This window comes from Panulirus ornatus, chromosome 2 (assembly GCF_036320965.1).
Source record: "Panulirus ornatus isolate Po-2019 chromosome 2, ASM3632096v1, whole genome shotgun sequence".
Classification (NCBI taxonomy): Eukaryota; Metazoa; Arthropoda; class Malacostraca; order Decapoda; family Palinuridae; genus Panulirus; species Panulirus ornatus.
This window is the reverse complement of record NC_092225.1, coordinates 53555794-53577572: the sequence shown is the minus strand read 5'-3', so window position 1 is coordinate 53577572 and position 21779 is coordinate 53555794. Positions and strand designations below refer to the sequence as shown.

Sequence of the window (21779 nt, the reverse complement as noted above, 5' to 3'; positions counted from 1 at the left end):
AATTTCATGATCAATTCATGCCAAATTTGATAGTAATACAGTAAGATATGAAGATGACATGGGTGGGTTGGGGTTTTGGAAATCCCATTCGATGTCACACATGCGGAGGGTTCCCCATCATTTTCTTAATTTCTTGATTAATCACTACCTAAATGTCATAGTGATACAGAATGAATGGAGGGGAAGAGGAATGGACCCCCTCCAGGGAATCTAGCCCCCCATCTAATGTGTATCTCTTCCTCATATGTTTGCACATTTCAAGATCAATCAGCACCAAACATAATAAAGTGATACAACATGACACTTCACTTCCTCCAAGTGTTTCAGATATATGGGAGTGCACTTAGCGGTGAATGGAACCATGGAAATGGAAGCGAGTCACAAGGTGGGGGAGGGGGCAAAGGTTCTGGGAGCGTTGAAGAATATGCGGAAGGCCAGAACATTATCTCGGGAGGAAAAATGGGTACGTTTGAAGGAACAGTGGTTCCAACAATGCTATATGGTTGCAAGGCATGGGCTATAGATAGGGTTATGCGAAGGAGGGTGGATGTGATGGAAATGAGATGTTTGAGGACAATATAAAGTGTGAGGTAGTTTAATCAAGTAAGTAATGAAAGGGGAAGAAAGATGTGTGGTTGAGATAGCAGAAGAAGGTGTATTAAAACGGTATGGTCTTATGGAGAGAATGAGAGAGGAAAGATTGACCAACAGGATATATGTGTTAGAGGTGGAGGGAACGAGGAGAAGTGGAAGACCAAACTGGAGGTAGAAGTATGGAGTGAAAGGGATTTTGAGCGATTGGGGCCTGAACATGCAGGAGGGTGAAAGGCATGCAAGGAATAGAGTGAATTGGAACGATGTGGTATACCGGGGTTGACGTGCTGTCAATGGATTGAACCAGGGCATGTGAAGCATCTGGGGTAAACCATGGAAAGTTTTGTGGGGCCTAGACGTGGAAAGGGAGCTGTGGTTTTGATGCATTACACATGACAGCTAGAGACTGAGTGTGAACGAATGTGGCCTTTGTTGTCTTTCCCTAGCGCTACCTCACATGCATGTGGGGGGAGGGGGGTTCCATTTCATGTGTGGCAGGATGGCGACAGGAATGGATGAAGGCAGCAAGTATGAATATGTACATGTGTATATAAGTATATGTCTGTGTATGTATATGTATGTATACATTGAAATGTATAGGTATCCATACGTGCATGAGTGGGCATTTATGTATAATATACATGTGCATGTGTGTTGGTTGGGCCATTCTTTCATCTGTGTCCTAGCGCTACCTTGCTAATGCAGGAGACAGCAACTAAATATAACAATAAAAAATTATATATATGTGTGTGTATATATGTTACTAGTTTTGATGCACGAGACCGAGTTATAGTGATGGGTGATTTGAATGCAAAGGTGAGTAATGTGGCAGTTGAGGGAATAACTGGTGTACACGGGATGTTCAGTGTTGTAAATGGAAATGGTGAAGAGCCTGTAGATTTATGTGCTGAAATAGGCCTGGTGATTGGGAATACCTGGTTTAAAAACAGAGATATACATAAGTATACGTATGTAAGTAGGAGAGATGGCCAGAGAGCGTTATTGGATTACATGATAATTGATAGGCACGCAAAAGAGACTTTTGAATGTTAATCTGCTGAGAGGGGCAACTGGAGGGATGTCTGATCATTATCTTGTGGAGGTTTTGTAGAGGTTTTCAGAAAAGAAGACAGAATGTTGGGGTGAAGAGAGTGGTGAGAGTAAGTGAGCTTGGGAAAGAGACTTGTGTGAGGAAGTACCAGGAGAGACTAAGTACAGAATGGAAAAAGGTGAGAACAAAGGATGTAAGGGGAGTGGGGGTGGAATGGGATGTATTTATTTAGGGAAGCAGCGATGGCTTGCACAAAAGATACTTGTGGCATGGGAAGCGTGGGAGGTGGGCAGATTAGAAAGGGTAGTGAGTGGTGGGATGAAGAAGTAAGATTATTAGTGAAAGAGAAGAGAGAGGCATTTGGACAATCTTTGCAGGGAAATAATGCAAATGACTGGGAAATGTATGAAAGAAAGAGGCAGGAGGTTAAAAGAAAGGTGCAAGAGGTGAAAAAGAGGTCAAATGAGAGTTGGGGTGAGAGAGTATCACTGAATTTTAGGGAGAATAAAAAGATGTTTTGGAAGGAGGTAAATAAAGTGCGCAAGACAAGGGAACAAATGGGAACATCAGTGAAGCGGGCTAATGGGTGATGTGAGAAGAAGATGAAGTGAGTATTTTGAAGGTTTGTTGAATGTTTGATGACAGTGGCAGATATAGGGTGTTTTGGTCAAGGTGGTGTACAAAGTGAGAGGGTCAGGGAGAATGGTCTGGTAAACTGAGAAGAGGTGGTAAAAGCTTTGCGGAAGATAAAAGCTGGCAAGGCAGCGAGTTTGGATGGTACTGCAGTGGAAATTATTCAAAAAGGGGGTAACTGTATTGTTGACTGATTGGTAAGGTTATTTAATGTATGTATGACTCATGGTGAGGTGCCTGGGATTGGCAGAATGCTTCCATAGTGCCATTGTACAAAGGTAAAGGGGATAAAAGTTAGTGCTCAAATTACAGAGGTATAAGTTTGTTGAGTATTCCTGGGAAATTATATGGGAGGGTATTGATTGAGAGGGTGAAGGCATGTACAGAGCATCAGATTGGGGAAGGGCAGTGTGGTTTCAGAAGTGGTAAAGGATGTGTGGATCAGGTGTTTGCTTTGAAGAATGTATGTGAGAAATACTTAGAAAAGCAAATGGATTTGTATGTAGCATTTATGGATCTGGAGAAGGCATACGATAGAGTTGATAGATATGCTCTGTGGAAGGTATCAAGAATATACAGTAAGGGAGGCAAGTTGTTAGAAGCAGTGAAAAGTTTTTACCGAGGATGTAAGGCATGTGTACATGTAGGAAGAGAGGAAAGTGATTGGTTCTCAGTGAATGTAGGTTTGTAGCAGGGATGTGTGATGTCTCCATGGTTGTTTAATTTGTTTATGGATGGGGTTGTTAGGGAGGTGAATGCAAGAAGTCGAGAACATTATCTTGGAAGGCAAAAATGGGTATGTTTGAAGGAATAGTGGTTCCAACAATGTCATATGGTTGTGAGGTGTGGGCTATGGATAGAGTTGTGCACAGGAGGGTGGATGTGCTGGAAATGAGATGTTTGAGGACAATATGTGGTGTGAGGTAGTTTGATCGAGTAAGTAATAATAGGGTAAGAGAGATGTGTAGTAATAAAAAGAGTGTGGTTGAGAGAGCAGAAGAGGGTGTTTTGAAATGGTTGGGTCACATGGAGAGAATGAGTGAGGAAAGATTGACAAAGAGGATATATGTGTCAGAGGTGGAGGGAACGAGGAGAAGTGAAAGACCAAATTGGAGCTGGAAAGATGGAGTGAAAAAGATTTTGAGTGATGGGGGCCTGAACATGCAGAGGGTGAAAGGCGTGCAAGGAAAAGAGTGAATTGGAACAATGTGGTATACCGGGGTCGACGTGCTGTCAATGGATTGAACCAGGGCATGTGAAGCATCTGGGGTAAGCCATGGAAAGTTCTGTGGGGCCTGGATGTGGAAAGGGAGCTGTGGTTTCGGTGCATTATTACATGACAGCTAGAGACTGAGTGTGCACGAATGTGGCCTTTGTTGTCTTTTCCTAGCGCTACCTCGCACACATGAGGGGGGAGGGGGTTGTTATTTCATGTGTGGCAGGGTGGCTATGGGAATGAATAAAGGCAGACAGTATGAACTATGTACATGTGTATATATGCATATGTCTGTGTGTGTGTATATATGAATACGTTGAGATGTATAGGAATGTATATTTGCGTGTGTGGACATGTATGTATATACATGTGTATGTGGGTAGGTTGGGCCATTCTTTTGTCTGGTTGCTAGCGCTACCTCGGTTTGCGGCAGGGGTGTGTGATGTCTCCATGGTTGTTTAATTTGTTTATGGATGGGGTTGTTAGGGAGGTAAATGCAAGAGTTTTGGAAAGAGGGGCAAGTATGAAGTCTGTTGGGGATGAGAGAGCTTGGGAAGTGAGTCAGTTGTTGTTCGCTGATGATACAGCGCTGGTGGATGATTCATGTGAGAAACTGCAGAAGCTGGTGACTGAGTTTGGAAAAGTGTGTGGAAGAAGAAAGTTAAGAGTAAATGTGAATAAGAGCAAGGTTATTAGGTACAGTAGGGTTGAGGGTCAAGTCAATTGGGAGGTGAGTTTGAATGGAGAAAAACTGGAGGAAGTGAAGTGTTTTAGATATCTGGGAGTGGATCTGGCAGCGGATGGAACCATGGAAGCGAAAGTGGATCATAGGGTGGGGGAGGGGGCGAAAATCCTGGGGGCCTTGAAGAATGTGTGGAAGTCGAGAACATTATCTTGGAAAGCAAAAAAGGGTATGTTTGAAGGAATAGTGGTTCCAACAATGTTGTATGGTTGCGAGGCGTGGGCTATGGATAGAGTTGTGCGCAGGAGGATGGATGTGCTGGAAATGAGATGTTTGAGGACAATGTGTGGTGTGAGGTGGTTTGATCGAGTGAGTAACGTAAGGGTAAGAGAGATGTGTGGAAATAAAAAGAGCGTGGTTGAGAGAGCAGAAGAGGGTGTTTTGAAGTGGTTTGGGCACATGGAGAGGATGAGTGAGGAAAGATTGACAAAGAGAATATATGTGTCGGAGGTGGAGGGAACTAGGAGAAGAGGGAGACCAAATTGGAGGTGGAAATATGGAGTGAAAAAGATTTTGTGTGATCGGGGCCTGAACATGCAGGAGGGTGAAAGGAGGGCAAGGAATAGAGTGAATTGGAGCGATGTGGTATACAGGGGTTGACGTGCTGTCAGTGGATTGAAGCAAGGCATGTGAAGCGTCTGGGGTAAACCATGGAAAGCTGTGTAGGTATGTATATTTGTGTGTGTGGACGTATGTATATACATGTGTATGGGGGGGGGGGTTGGGCCATTTCTTTCGTCTGTTTCCTTGCGCTACCTCGCAAACGCGGGAGACAGCGACAAAGTATAAAAAAAAAAAAAATATATATATATATATATATATATATATATGTAATCTATATATATAGATTGACCAAGAGGATATATGTGTTGGAGGTGGAGGGAACGAGGAGAAGAGGGAGACCAAATTGGAGGTGGAAAGATGGAGTGAAAAAGATTTTGTGTGATCGGGGCCTGAACATGCAGGAGGGTGAAAGGAGGGCAAGGAATAGAGTGAATTGGAGCGATGTGGTATACCGGGGTTGACGTGCTGTCAGTGGATTGAATCAAGGCATGTGAAGCGTCTGGGGTAAACCATGGAAAGCTGTGTAGGTATGTATATTTGCGTGTGTGGACGTATGTATATACATGTGTATGGGGGTGGGTTGGGCCATTTCTTTCGTCTGTTTCCTTGCGCTACCTCGCAAACGCGGGAGACAGCGACAAAAAAAAAAAAATATATATATATATATATATACATATATACTTCGACTTAATCACCTATATTCTCTTCCAAAGTAATAAGTCATATCTGTGATATATGTCCTTTTTATCTTAAATACCTCCCTCATGTATATGTAATTCTTACACTCAACTATCTGCCTCAGATTTATGTCCTTCTTACCCTCTGCCACCTTGAAAACTAGAACTTCACACACTACTAGAATAATCCAAAAGATGCAGCAAGTATACTGAATATGAAACTCTTCAAAACTGCTTCAAAAGGTACTACTTAAAAAATAGTAAACCCTCAGGAATCCTTGAAAACCCTAAAAATAAATTCATTTTGGGGGGTTTATTACCTCTACTGGGCCTTTTAAAGTTATCTACACTATTCTGAATAATACAAATAATAGATGTGGATAGTTTGATAATTTACAAGGTAACATTAATACCAAAGTAAGCAAACCCAGTGGGTCAGACCAGCTGCAAATGGGAGGAATAAAACTCTCCCCACAAGCTACCTGTACTAGCTATTTCAGTCATTTAATGTTCTCACCTTATCTAATGCAACCTCAAACTTAATATAACCTTATCGATCTGGTCGGTCCGATCTGACTATATTCCTTATAAACTTTCTAGAAAAGGTGGCACTTGGGACGACGATGTGAATACAAACGACAGTTTGCTTACTTATTCTATGGTGCAAAATGACACAAAAACAATACGAAAATATAATGATAAAAGTAAGCTACAAACTTTGTGCATATCTGATAATTTTGGTCCTTTAAACGATCAAAAAATCATAAGGCTCTCTAGACTCCTCTCTCTCGTCGTACAGTGCTTCGAAGGCTCTGGGATAAGGGCCCTATGAAAATATATCCAGACATTGAAATAACCATCATTTTTCGTTGCATGAGCTCAACTGTACGCATCGACGATGTCAGTGAAGTGGCCGCCTAATCCTTCAATTTGAGAAAGATCTTCAAGTACTTATAAGTGTAACACCAATGGGTAAATGACGCTCACCCGTTAATAATATTCAAGTTAGTTTGTTACATGCCACGTTATTGTAGCTCTTGCCACACCTTCATTTAAAAGATTACGGGATAACTCACATGTTACACAGGTTTGACATTCATTTTACATGTGTACTTTAGCTAGACGACGACGCCGCCAGAAGCAAGATACAGGGTTCTGACACTTACGCTCATACTCCTATATCATGGTTTCAAAATTATGCATACTGTTTGCCTATTTTGTATGTAATAAATGATTATGTATGGTTTAGCAAATAATCATATATAGTCTTTATTTTGAAAAATAAAGATTACAGAAGTTTTGTTTCACGTTTACACTAATATTGGAGAAATATGTGAACTTCATTTCCTATACATCTATATATCATTGAATAATTTTCATTAAATGATCATTATTATGAAATATTATTTTCAAAAAACTCCTATTAGTTTATTATAAAAGTAAATGACGTATTTTAAAATGAAATCACAAAAACATAAGTGTTTCTTCCTCCTAATTCAATGTAAACAAAAATACTCGCATATTCAGTGGGATGTGTAGCCCAAAAATCATTGTTTCTGGTGTAGTACATGGATCCCATGGAAATTTTAAATCAACAACTACATAAACTAAGGTAAAGACCGCCAATGTGTTAAACTTCTACGTACACACTCTAATCAGGGGTCAAAGACGTCAAGGACTTAATGTTTAATATACAAATTGCAGGAATTAAGATGGATCATTTCAAGGCGATAGTTAGCACCGAATATTGCATGTGTAACTGAAACATGGGTGAAATTTGAAAGGGATCTGTTGCCAAGATTTTTACTGATAGATACAGACTTTTACGGCTGATAGGAAGGATATGAAGAGGTCGGGTAGCACTTTATATTAGGGATAATATTAAGAGCTATAACAGGAGTGACATTAAAGTAAAAAGTAGAATCGATTTGGGTTGAAAACAATATTGGAGAAATATGTGAACTTCATTTCCTATACATTTATATATCATTGAATAATTTTCATTAAATGATCATTATTATGAAATATTATTTTCAAAAAACTCCTATTAGTTTATTATAAAAGTAAATGACGTATTTTAAAATGAAATCACAAAAACATAAGTGTTTCTTCCTCCTAATTCAATGTAAACAAAAATACTCGCATATTCAGTGGGAAATTTTTATGGTACGAAATTAGGAGAGCTTGTGATCAAAGTGTATGTATTCTAGGCGACTTCAATTTAAGTACAATTAACCGAGGAGATATTACGGGAGATGTTGAGTCAGAGGAATTTATGGAGACAGACCAAGATTGTTTCTAACAGCACATTTCCGTGGGGACCAGGGATGACATTTTAGATTTGTTACAGACAAATGCAAACAACTTTATAGATGAAGTTGAGGTGGGAGGACAGTTAGATGATAGTGGCCACAAGCAAATAAGATTCAATGTAATGAAAGGATGTGAAGAGGAAGGAGAATGAAATGTTCCTTCCCGACTTTTGTAAGGCCAACTTTGAGGGTCTACGTTGATACCTTGCTTGTGGTAATTGGGTGGGACTAAATGCTGACGAGGTGAGGTCAGACGAAATAAGCAGTACAGATGTTGTGAGGTCAAGTCAGTCAGGTGACTCAGATCAGCGTTGCAGTAGTGTCAGGTCAAGTGTGGGTGAGAAAGGGGGAGATCATTAACATCGCGAAAGTTTCCGTAGAAAGGACTGAGGTGGCCGTAAGATAAGGGTGGAGACCCGTGTTGTGCCACGGTGCGGGATCTTAGCGCGCACACAAACACACACACACACACACGACCCACAATAACGCTAGTGCGGTCCCCCGATCGTACACCGGGAACGGACCGCATACAGGAAAGGGGCCGTGTCGTATTGGGATACGACAGTTAACAAACGCAGGATGGTCCAGGTAACAATGAAAAAGGGACAAGAATTGAATATTCAAATAGGCAATATAGGACTAACAATAATGACCCAAAATGGTTGTGTAATATAATAAGAAACATACGACAGAAGAAGGGTTTACACATGGTTAAAAAATAAAGGGGGGGGGGGTGGACACTGAACTGATAGCTGACGCGAATTAAGAAAATGGTAAAATCAGAGATTAGGGAGGCTCAGAAAAGTTACGAAATTAAGATAACTAACGAAGCAAAAAACAACGCCAAAGGATGTTTTCAAATGTGTAGAAAGAAGGTTAGGGAGAAAATTGGACCCATCAGATCGCATTAAAGTGTCAGAAGTTTTAAACAATCACTAATTAGTATTTACGCAGAAGAATACAAACATTCCGGTTCCACAGCAAATTTAGAGGAGGGGGGTGTCCAAAGCGGGAAGTTATGCAATATAGAAATAAATAAATTTCATATTTTGAAACAAATAGAACGATTAAAAGTAAACAAGAGTCCTGGGCCAGATGTTATTCATGCAAGGGTCTTGAAACAATGTTAGGAGGAAGTGTTCCGCTTTTAAATGTATTTAAACTACCTGGAATTATGCATAGTTTCTAAGCAAGGGAGGACAGCAAATGTCGTTCCCATCTTTAAGAAAGGGGTTAGATCCATTGCCTCTAATTATCGTCCTCTCAGCTAGACATATATATTGTGGGGACATTTCTCGAATCAGTCATAGCGGACAAAATACGGGAACACTTAAAGAATTATGATCCCATTAGGGATTCTCAACATGGGTTTACAAAAGGGAAGTCATGTCTTAGTAACCTCTCCTTCTTTAATGAAGTATTTGAATCTGTTGATCAGGGTACGAGTTATGATATTGTACACTTAGACTAAGTAAAGCTTTTGACAGAGTACCTCATGAGCGTCTGCTTAGAAAAACAGCAGCACACGGCACCCGGGGTTGTGTATTTAATTGGATTAGGGCGTGGCTCTGACAAAACAGAGGTATATATCAACGGATTTACATCGGGCTGGGGCAATGTAGCCAGGCAGTGGTGTTCCTCAGGGATCAGTCTTGGGACCGCTCTTGTTTTGAAGTGGTTTGGGCACATGGAGAGAATGAGTGAGGAAAGATTGACCAAGAGGATATATGTATCGGAGGTGGAGGGAACGAGGAGAAGAGGGAGACCAAATTGGAGGTGGAAAGATGGAGTGAAAAAGATTTTGTGTGATCGGGGCCTGAACATGCAGGAGGGTGAAAGGAGGGCAAGGAATAGAGTGAATTGGAGCGATGTGGTATACCGGGGTTGACGTGCTGTCAGTGGATTGAATCAAGGCATGTGAAGCGTCTGGGGTAAACCATGGAAAGCTGTGTAGGTATGTATATTTGCGTGTGTGGATGTATGTATATACATGTGTATGGGGGGGGGGGGGGGTTGGGCCATTTCTTTCGTCTGTTTCCTTGCGCTACCTCGCAAACGCGGGAGACAGCGACAAAGTATAAAAAAAAAAAAAAAAATATATATATATATATATATATATATATATATATATATATATATATATATATATATATATATATCAACGATTTGGATATGGGACTAACCAGTGATTTAAGTAAATTTGCCGATGATAAAATATAGGGGCCGTAATTGACTCGGATGAAAATTAAGTGAATTTGTGGAGGTACTTAATAGCTTACCAGAATGGTCGGTACTTGGAAAATGGAATTCAACATAGATATATGCATAACACAGTGTGGGTTGATACAGGAACACTGATTACAAACTGGACAATACAACTATTGGTAAAATAGAATGCGAAAGAGATGTAGGGTTACCGGTGAGCAAGGACCTTAAGTTGCGGCACACTGTGTTAAAGTGTAATTATAAGGCTATTAGGATGTTAGGGTTCATTATTAGGACTGTTAGCAATAAAACTCATAGTGTATTATTGCAACTTTATCGTGCGTTAGTGAGACCACATTTGGATTATGCGGTACAGTTTTGGGCCCATATACCATGCAGTTGATATGGATTGTTTAGAGAGAGTACAAAGGTGAATGACAAATATGATCCCTGGAATTAAACACCTTATTTACGAAGAAAGGTTAAAAAGACTGAATTTACTCTCACTTAAGAGGAATAGGTATAGAGGGGATATAACTGAAGTCTTTAAATGGGTGGTCATTAATAAAAGCAACATAAAATTCTTAGAATGGCTCCACTGGATAGGACAAGAAATAATGAACTTAAATTAGAAATAAAAATAGATTCAGGTAGGATGTGGGTAAATAATGGTTCGGGAATAGGGTAGTAGATTTATGGAACAAGTTGCCAAGCATAGTCTGGCAGGTCTTTAGGTAGCTTTAAACGAATGTTGGATGTTTATGGTTCAGGCGGTTGGTTGTAGAGTGGACAGACTCAGGATCTGCCTAGCATGGGCCAATAAGCCTCTTGCAGCGTCCTTACTTCTTATCATTGTTTCCACGTTCATCAAGCTTGCTGCCAACTACACTGCCCTTCGATCATGGCGATAATTAATTTGCTTCGGGAAATTAGAATACTGAATCCAAGTTAACCAGATAACAGTAAATTCTTTTTGCAGTCCAATGTCAGGTTGCTGAAAGAAGCATCCTGAACCTCCGCGATCTGTTTCCTTCAATTCCACAATAATAAAAATCTATTTTTTTTTTTAGGTCAGTGACAAACAAACGCCACAGAATTTATAACTGCTTTGCAGTGTATGATATTCTGTGAAATCTTCTACGTGCTTTGTATAGTTATTTTGTAACTTTAGATAATTTAGATATGGTTTCATAGATTTTTAAGCGTTTTGTATTTACAGGGAGAGGATACTTTCGCAAATGTTTTCGTTGGTTATTGGAGTGGCATACTTGAAAGAAAAATACGGAACTATAACAGCGGCGCTTTATTGGTTAAAGTATATAAGGTTACTTAGCTAGCTAGGGCAAGGAGCTACTGGAGGTTTATGATGTTAAGGTGAAGAGTTAGGACTACAAAGATGGCTGCTCGCAACGAAGAAAACACCACAATTCCCTCTATTAGTCAGCGTCATGGCAGGAGACGCCACGGTACTTGTATGCAAGCTTGTGCCTAAAGTTCAAGTTACAGCTTGACTGACTTCCTTCTGCGATGCCCGGGTACATGAGGCGGCGAGGTCAGGTATAAAAAGGCGGTCTAGGAGAAGATACAAGTTATTCCTAAAGAAATTTGGAGACGTAGCAGGTGAATGTCGCAAGTTCTGACCTCTCCATGCTGTTGGACTGAGATTAAGCCCGCAAAAGCGGGTCTTAGGGAAATGGTAAGGACTTTTGACCACCGCCGAGCACCGAGTATGGGTGTCGTGGAGTGATACTACAAGTGCAGCCACCAAACCACGAGACGCCGTCAATAAGGTGACACTTTGTTGAGTGAAATGGCTGGCAACGCTACGAAACCTTAATTAAACCTTGGAGAACTTGTGCTTGTTTAATGGTAGGTGTATATTTCCACGAAACCTTAATTAGACCTTGGACAACTTGTGCTTGTTTTATGGTAGGTGTATATTTTTATGAAATCGTAATTGTCAATGTATTTCATAATTTTAGTTTCAGAAAAAAATAATCAACTTATATGTATCACCTATTACCGTATTTCATTTGTGTGGTCTCGTTAAGTCCACTTGTAAATTGCGGATGATAACCGTTGCATCATCTGCAAACATATGCAGGATAGGAGTCGATACTTTCAACCAAGTCAGTTACATAAATCAAGAGGGGCAATGGTCTAAGAATAGAACACTGTGGTACTCTACTGGTCACCTTCACTATTTAGAGAAGGCCTCACTGACATGCGTCCATTGTTCCCTTCCATTGAGATTAATCAATCCATCGAAGGAATGTCTCCTCGGTGATTTTTTTTTAATCAGTATCCCATGCAGTAGTGTCAAATGTCAAATTTACTCTCAACTTTCTCCTTTCCCACACTTTTCCAAACTCAGACATAAACTTCTGTAGTTTCTCACTCGAATCAGCTACCGGTGCTGTATCATCAGCGAACAACTGACTCACTGTCCAGACCGTCTCATCCGCAACAAACTGCATACTCGCCCCTCTCTCCAAAACTCTTGCATTTACCACCCTAACTACCCCATCCATAAACAAATTAAACAGCCAGGGGGACATCACACACCCCTGCCACAGAACGACTAAAAGGGACGGGAGGCTGGAAACCCTCCCCTTCTCGTATTTCACTTTCTAAAAAAGTATAATATATATATATATATATATATATATATATATATATATATATATATATATATATATATATATATAGGGAGAGATCACAATTGAGCGCGTGATCAACTAAATTCCTTAACCACAGGGGAAACGATAGATTCCTAAGTGCACTTTCGTGTAATGATCACATCATCTGGGGAAATACAAGAAAGACATATAACAGTCAGTTGATATACAACGAAGAGACGTAGCTATGACTTCATGTGTTAAACAAGTGACTACCCGAATAGAGGTGGGATGCGTTCAAGTATGGCAACATGCGTGTCATAAAATTTATCATGTGGACAAGAAAGGGAACTGTTTACAAATTTTATCAACAATAAATCTATCTTATTTGTAAACAGTTCCCTTTCTTGTCACATTTGGTATAACTAGACTGAGGTATGGTGGCAATATCACATCCTTGCTTTCGTGGATCCCCCACAATCTGGGTGCCCTTTATCTTGTGGCCCATTTGTTGAAGTTTCTTACTTGTAACTGCTGGCATTTAGTGAAATTAAACGGCATTTGTCATTTTCTAGGCCATTCATGCGATTTTATATAGATTCTTTTTTAATCTTAGCATGTCTTTCTACAGTTAATATGGCATTGCCGATCTTTGTGTCAACAGCAAACTTGGACACAAGTTATTCAGGCCTACGTCAATATCGTCAATATTAACCATATGAAGTATAGGCCCAAGTACAGACCCCTAGGGGATCCTCACTAGTAACTGATGACCACGGTGAAGCTTCACCATTCATTACGACTCTCTCCTTCCTATCACATAACAAGACCTCTAACCAGTTTCCTAAGCAACCAGTAATCCCGAAGTCCCGGCCTTTATGCATCCGTGGGGGACTTTGCCGAATACTTTCTGGAAGTCTAGAAATATGATATCTATTGCTTTTGTCTTGTAGGTATTGAATAATATATGATAGAATTCGAGGTTTGTAAAGCATGATCTGTTCCTCCTAGAACCATGATGTGTATCATCGATCAGGTTGTGTTGTTCCAGGTAGGCAACGATTTTACCTCTGGTGATCGACTCCAGAATTTTACGTTCAATTGATGTGAGGCTAAAAGGACGGTAATATAAGATTGACGTCTGCCAGTTTCCAGTCCTGCGGAACTCTTCCATCCTGAAGAGCTTTATGGGTAATATATTTTTTTAAGTTAAAAGCTCCAGTCATGGACAAATATCCACATCAAGATCGGGCCTTCATTAAAGGGCAAAAGATAACACAAGAATAAGTGTCTTTTGGAATGTACCAGGTCATAGTTATTGGAAAAGTCATGAGAAGGTAGAGAGTTCCAAAGCTTCGAGTTGTAGGGAAAGAAACTGTTATCAAAACTGCTCCCTTGAGCTGCCGATGGCCACACAGTAATCATATGAAGCAGCACTTTGCCAAGTACTGCATGGTCTGCCTAGTGGTAGTGGCACACAGACACCCAGCTCTCGGGGGGAAAAAACGATAGTAATACCTAGTGAAGAGGGAAAGTGAACTAACATTGAGGCGTGGGGGCAAGAACGTCAAGTTTGGAAGTTACCCTGGGACAATTCATAATGGACCGCTTTCGATTCAACTCCATACAAGGATGAATCAATCCTTAATATAAACGGAGTAACTGTTCAGAAGAAAGGAAATTTCGATATCTAAACAAGGCACCCAATTATACAAGTTAACAATTTCGAAATATGGTGTTCGATGTTTTTAATTACTCGTGGATAGAAACGATCAGGACCTGGAATTTAATAAGTCGTCTGCGTTAGGACTTATTTAATTTTGACGGCATATTCTGGTATCGTGTGATTTCTGTATCATGTCTCAAAATCCGTATCGCTATTTATTATATTATATTATACTTTTCGCTGTGTCCCGCGTTAGCGAGGTAGCGCAAGGAAACAGACGAAAGAATGGCCCAACCCACCCACATAGACATGTATATACATACACGTTCACACACGCACATGTACATACCTATACATTTCAACGTATACATATATATACATACATAGACATATACATATATACACATGTACATAATTCATACTTGCTGCCTTTGTTCATTTCCGACGCCACCCCGCCACATGAAATGACAATCCCCTTCCCCCGCATGCGCGCGAGGTAGCGCTGAGACAACAAAGGCCACATTCGTTCACACTCAGTCACTAGCTGTTATGTATAATGCACCGAAACCACAGCTCCCTTTCCACATTCAGGCCCCACAAAACTTTTCATGGTTTACCCGAGACGCTTCACATGCCCTGGTTCAATCCATTGACCACGTCGACCCCGGTATACCACATTGTTCCAGTTCACTCTGTTCCTTGTTCGCCTTTCACCCTCCTGCATGTTCAGGCCCCGATTGCTCAAAATCTTTTTCACTCCATTTTTCCACCTCCAATTTGGTCTCCCACTTCTCCTCGTTCCCTCCACCTCTGACACATATATCCTCTTTGTCAATCTTTCCTCACTCATTCTTTCCATATGACCAAACCATTTCAAAACACCCTCTTCTGCTCTCTCAACCACACAATTTTTATTACCACACATCCCTCTTACCCTTACATTACTTACTCGATCAAACCACCTCACACCACATATTGTCCTCAAATATCTCATTTCCAACACATCCACCCTCCTCCGCACATGCCTCGCAACCGTATAACATTGTTAGAACCACTATTCCTTCAAACATACCCATTTTTGCTTTCCGCGATAATTTTTTCGCCTTCCACACATTTTTCAAGGCTTCCAGAAATTTCGTCCCCTCCCCCACCCTATGATTCACTTCCGCTTCCATGGTTCCATCCGCTGTCAAATCCACTCCCAGGTATCTAAAACACTTCACTTCCTCCAGTTTTTCTCCATTCAAACTTACCTCGCAATTGACTTGTCCCTCAACCCTACTGTACCTAATAACCTTGCTCTTATTCACATTTACTCTCAGCTTTCTTCTTTCACACACTTTACCAAACTTACCAAATTTATTACTGATATATTTATCAAATCTCTAAGGATCTCTATTACTTTCTCTTGCAATATTGCGTATTTTCTCGGCTTTTTTTGACAATTTTTTACGTGCCCCCTAATTTTGTTGTATTGCGTTGCAGTATTAGAGTCATTGATATCTTAAGCTTGTAGAGTTCATTTCTGCGCCATGCAGCTCTTTGCAATATCTTGGGGGCACCATGCAAGCTTCTTCTTGGTTTTGTTTTTTATCATACATGGGAATGAACGTGTATCTTCTTTGTGTATACATTGACGCTTAAAACTGGCCCATGATTCCTCTGGGTATGAACCATCAAGGGTGAGACTTTGATGCGTCGCAATGAAATCCGCAAATTTAAGGTTAGGAGTGATAAGGCTACGTTTAGGGAAGTCGTTCTTGATATTTACGTCCATCTAAACCATGTGATGGTCACAAGTGCTTGGATGTTTACATGAGAAAGACAGACACAAGGGAGGCCTAATTGGCTACTAAGAACTGGGATGCAAGAACTAAATCAAGGATATTAGATTACCTCGTAGGCTCGGTGACAGTTTGATAGACAGAATTGTCCTCGACAAAGCTGATAAATCTAGCGAGAAAGAAAGTAGATATTAATCATGGCTCCGCAAGTGTTTGTATACCCGACACTCAAAGGAAGTAAGGTTATATGAACAGGGAAAAAGAAGGAAGTAAAACCACAGTTTAACTGTGATACAAAGGGAAATATTATAAACAGACAATCTTTGTGTCTCTATACAAAAGTTGTGGGAAGCAGTAGCCAAATGCTACGAGTCCAAACCCTTATGGGTAAGAACACAGAATACAAAGAGGGCAGCAATATGGCGACGCACGGAAAGGGAAGGTCGAAGCGAGTTGACGCTGAAAGAATTGACGAGATTGAAGACTTTTGATTGCACTCTAGTTAACAGAGAGCTGAGGGGGCCTCCTCCCCCCCCAAGGGGGTTCCCCTCCCCTCTCCACCAGGCGTGCGAGCAGTACTCAATCCATACTCGAACGACTAAAACCCATGTAAGTTTGCGAAACAGCTGCTCATAAGAAAGATAATCTGGGCACCTGTACAACACTCCCAGCTTTGGGAAACAGACATTGTGATGTTAATCATATGAGGTTTTCAATACAGAGGATATGGTTACGCCCAACGTGTTCATATTATCATAAGGCTGAATTGTGGTGTTTTGACTTTGAGTATAGGGAAACAAATGGCTCTCAGAGAGAGATATAATGAGAAATTGCGTTTTAGTACTAATAGATTTTACAAGGTTACTGCTTACCCAGTTCGAAATGCTGCAGAGATCACGAGAGGAAATATGGTCAGCATGAGAGAATAAAAAGAGAATTTAGGGAGGAAGTGTGCTGAAGTATTTTAAATGGAATCATTAGCATAACAGTGAATATGGGTAGAAGGAGATGACAGATCATCTATTGAGAGAAGAAATAGAGTATCTAATAGGACAGAACCTTGAGGAACACCATTGTTGATAGGATTATAGTGGACGAGTCCTGCAATGGAACGGCCATAGGGAAAGCTGTGCTCAGGAAACAAAGATGAGCAGTATAACTAAAAGGGGATTTAGTAAACAAACGTTATGCCACACCTGGTCAAATGCTTTGGAAATATAGGTCCAGGAGTCTCAGAACCCCCTGCGGCATGCCACTGGTGACTTCAACCCATTTCGAGAAGGCTCTCCTGACCCTTAAAATGCGTCCTTTGTTCCATTCCACTAAGATAGTCTGTCCGTCGAAGTAGCTTTTCCCTTATTCTTTCCTTAAGACACAGCCATTTTACCCGCTTCTTAAGTGGTATATGGTCAAATACGCTCTGGTAATCCAAATCCAAACAATCAACTCAGCCTTGTGTGTGTGGGGGAGGGAGCGTTTGTACCCTTACGTGGGAATTTGCTAGGGACCGGATGGGCCATGAGGAGATTAACTGCTGGATTACCGTAGAATTATCCTGGTCATAATCTTATTTATAGTAAAGACCAGATAAAGCAAAAGACACCCCGTCAACTACGGCACAACAAGCGGTAGGGAAAAACGTGTGATTTTTTACAGTGGGAGGCTCATCTGGGTGGTTTCTGGTTTTGTAAGATTTTCCTAGTTTTTTCCTCGATTGAGCAAGACTATCAGTTGCATTGGCCCATACAGTCTGGTTAACAGAATAGTCATCTGAAAAGGGACTGTCTCTGATGTACAGGTAGTAGTAACAGGGTGTATGGGTAGGAATAATTATCAATAAAGAAGCCATTAAAATGATCTTACCTCAAAAAATTTCTTATTACATAGCCATCTCTTTGGGACATCAACTTTATAAGACTCAATCCCTATGTGAAGGCAATTTCACATGCTTTATCTTTTTATGTGTGTGTGTGTCGAATTCTAAATCTTTATTGGAAAATGGATACTTATACACACGTAAAGTTGGTGGATGATACAGGTCCCTCGGTCTTTGGGCAGTAAAATTGTAGATTGAGAAAATAAAGAAAACTAAATTTTTCATAAGCTCTCATACAATTAGGGTAGCCACATAACTCATTGTTAAAAAAAAAAACATTCATGACCAGACTTCACCAATGAGGATCAATATTGGTGTCAAAACGCAATCATGTCTGTTTTCTTCCGCTTTCTTCTGGGTTCATCGCGAATTATATGATTACATCAACCTCTTTAACTGAATTATGAACATTTATTTGCAAGTTTTCTTTTATCGTCGAGATAGCTGTATGCTTTTATATGTAGATTATTCATACAAATGCGGCTTATTTCCTGAGTAGAGACTACTACAATTATAATAATCAATATCTGGAGTTGATGCTTTGCCGATCAACGTTACCAGGTATAATTGCCTCTGAACATCTCGTACTTTTCTTTGAAGAATAATGTGAGAAATTTTGTATTTTCAGAGTTCCCTACCATGAAGAATAATGATATGACTTGTAATTTTCGTCTATTGTCGAGTTTTCCAAAGTGTGTATAGAATTCGTACAAACGTGTGTGTAGGAACTTGAAAGAAGTGGTAATGCTGCCTGTGACCGACTGCGGCTTTGGACTCATTCTGAGCTACGCGACTTGACTTTATGCCACGTCTTGCATGCCCACTTGATAAAGATGTAAATTTCGGACTAAAAATAAGAAAATGTGTATTGGAACTGGACAGTGATATGGAGGTATGGTGCCTCTTATATTAAGTTATCGATCTGAACATTTCAAACTATGGAATAAACTCGGTGGTTGAGGTCAATACGCTCTTAAACGTGGCACCACTGGTCTGATGCAGACTACGGCAAGATGGCTTTCTTGTGCCCAGTCAGAATTCGACGGAACAAGAAAAAGAAAGGTAATATACTTCCTTTCATGTATGAATACTTCATTGATTGCCTCGGTAATACCCAAGATGATTATAAGGTGATGTGATGGATAGTGTGCAGGATAGAGACTGGTTGAGGTATAGAAGTTGGTTGGGAAAGGCTGACCCTCTTTCGGATGTGTGGCTCCTGTTAGGGAGGCATAAACAAACGGCAGGAGAACTGGGATTTAAGTGGAAACATCTTGTACTACTTTGTCTTTGGACTTTTTAGACCAGTTATATGTGACCAGTTGTCACGACGGTTATTGTCAGTAAAGTAATTTGATATTACGATACATATATGACCAATTTAGAAGGTATTTTTTAAGATACAAAATCTTGAATTAAGGGTAATTTATAGACTACCCTGTTGAAGTCTCCAGAATTGTTCAGAAAGTTAATCCCTGAGATCGATAGTTATGAATTTAACAGCGACTAAATGAATAAAATACTTAAATCATTTTAAGATACGTTTATAGTATTCCATATTAAAACTTATGAAACCATGTTTTTCTGAAAGAGGCTCTGAAAGTAGTGATCAAAAGAATTAATTCTACCGTCTGTCCTGAATACATGATGGCGTTATTGTGGTTTTATTGAGGGAAAACTATTAGAAGCGTATTAAAGGTGTCTGTGGAGCTCTTCATGATCAGGCTTACATTAGTTTACCGTAGAGAAAAAATAGTAGCACTCCCATATCTTGTCTTTCATTTCTCATTGATAGCTGTGCTGTATTGATATTGAGACCAAGAAGTTGTGATTTGGGACACTTTACCTTTATTCTACAGTGATAAAGTGGTCGTTGGGAAGGGGTTATGAACTTCGAGGAAAATTGGGGTTAATTGACAATTAAAGAAGATAGCTTCAGAACTTAGTAAAATCACGAAACTTCTTTAGAAACTGATATATACTGTAATTATCAGTGTTAAGGTTGAAATGTCAACAACCTGGTAATCTGCTTTGAACCGCATGTTGTGGTCCAGATCACGACATATTCATCAAAGATGTAATAATGTTAATTTAACAGTTGAAATATTAGTTAAATTTTGGCCATTAGAGGAAGTTGAGTGAAGTTTTTTGAGGTTCCCTTGATTTCTATGAGTATTTCACGCGCATTACCATACGTTATTTAACATTTTCCTTGATCATCATTACCTCCGTCACTGTCAGCATATCTCTTGTAGAATGAAAAAAAGATTGCTCCAAATCATGGTCCTTTGCTATCTTATTGAGAGTACTGTATACTCTTGTTGCAAAATGAAATTAGTGAAACATTAAAGTGATTGATATTGTCCCCTTAAACTAAATAATTACCAGAATTCTAATCTTGTCTATTTTAGCCAAACCGAGGTCAGAAAAATACTTTTTATATGAATGTCCTTGTCAGAACATAGCTGTATTTCTAAGGAAAAGAAATTTTTGTTTCATATGATTTTCGAAGTGGTTATTCTTAAATATAAGGGGTACATTAGTACTGGTGTTTCATATGGCATTATGCTGATTTTATTTACTTTTCTTGCATCACCTTATTACTGGATGTATTGTGATTATTCTAAGTGATGGTCTAAGGGATTTTCATTATTATAATCCTTAATAACCCTAACTTTCCCTTACCCAGTGATGCACCTCCCTTTGGACACAAGCAAGGAATAAGGACCAGGTGGTACTTCTTTTTGCATTTTGAAGGAATATGCTTCTGCACTTGTATCTATGCTTACTTTCCTTCTACACTTGCACCTATGCTTATTTGTCTGTTTAGCTTTTTTTCTGAAAACTAGATTGCTCTTCTTTTGGAAATGTGCTTTGATAAAGCCTTCAAAATAGGTTGATTATTCTTGACTTCTACTCTTTCCAAAGTCTTTGAAGTTCTCCTTGAGTCTCGTTCCCTAAGAATCTTAACTCTTATAGCCTTATGTCTGATTATTGTTATGGCCATTATGAGGCAAGGTGATATTCATTCTTATCTGGCCATCCTCTTAGAGTGAGTGGGAAATCCTGTGTTATAGACCCTGGTATTTCAAAATCTTATAAGAGTTTAACACTTGGGCCAGAACTCCACCAAATTTCCCTTGTGTACTCTGTTTCCTCATATTGTTTCATCTGTGGCAAACTTGTTTCTGAAATTGGTGATGGATCAACCTCTCCTTATTTTCGTGACGATATTAATGTCTTCTTTCTTGTCTTGTATGTTCCTCTTTTTTTTTTTCTATAAAAGCTCTCCTTTCTTCAAGAAATAACCAAATTCTGTTGTCCTAGCCTTTCAGATGTGTTCTACCTTTCTTGCTCAATCTTTGTTTTGTTTAGTCACAACTATCTTATACTAAGATTTGGACTAGATTTCCAGTGAGGCAGTTTCTTCCAAATGTAATATTTTTAAAGCTCCTCATAATTTACCCATATCCTTAAAAGACTATAATTCCACTACTGAACATATTAAACCCATTCAGTGTCATCATAACATCTGATATATCTTACAAAAATTAGAAAATACCTATAAGTAGCATATTGTTTATCTGACAAACTAGGGTTCCTGTTTTGATGCCAAAGATTCTTCTTTGAACATAATTTTCAACTGTGCAGAGGATCAGTTTGTCCCTATATAGAATACTGCTGTTACATTTTGGGCAGCTTTTGCTTTACATACAGACTTGAGAGAATAGTCTCACTGAATGAGATGTATCAGTTCTCCCAGTCTGACCTCAGAACTTGCTTCATTTACCATATACCGTAATTCTGTATTGGTCCTCTTTCCCTCTATTGCTAGATATTA

General features: G+C 39.7%; 2 protein-coding genes across 6 annotated transcripts in view; one reads left to right on the top strand and one right to left on the bottom strand.

The window, feature by feature from the left end:
• egg (SET domain bifurcated histone lysine methyltransferase eggless) overlaps positions 1-6647 on the bottom strand; it is a 245646-nt gene extending 238999 nt beyond the window's left edge. Inside the window, exon 1 of the mRNA XM_071675984.1 lies at positions 6554-6647. The gene's annotated coding sequence lies outside the window, so the exon portion shown is untranslated. The remainder of the gene's footprint in view (positions 1-6553) is intronic.
• A 12068-nt stretch (positions 6648-18715) lies between these two features.
• Positions 18716-21779, top strand: part of Dlish (Dachs ligand with SH3s) — a 133673-nt gene continuing 130609 nt past the window's right edge. For 3 of the 5 annotated variants that reach the window (XM_071675970.1, XM_071675952.1, XM_071675938.1), the window contains exon 1: positions 18716-19000. In XM_071675970.1, coding sequence (XP_071532071.1) covers positions 18935-19000 — 66 coding nt within the window. In that variant the 5' untranslated portion in view covers positions 18716-18934. The remainder of the gene's footprint in view (positions 19001-21779) is intronic. The other 2 variants (XM_071675959.1, XM_071675946.1) reach the window with 2 other exon arrangements.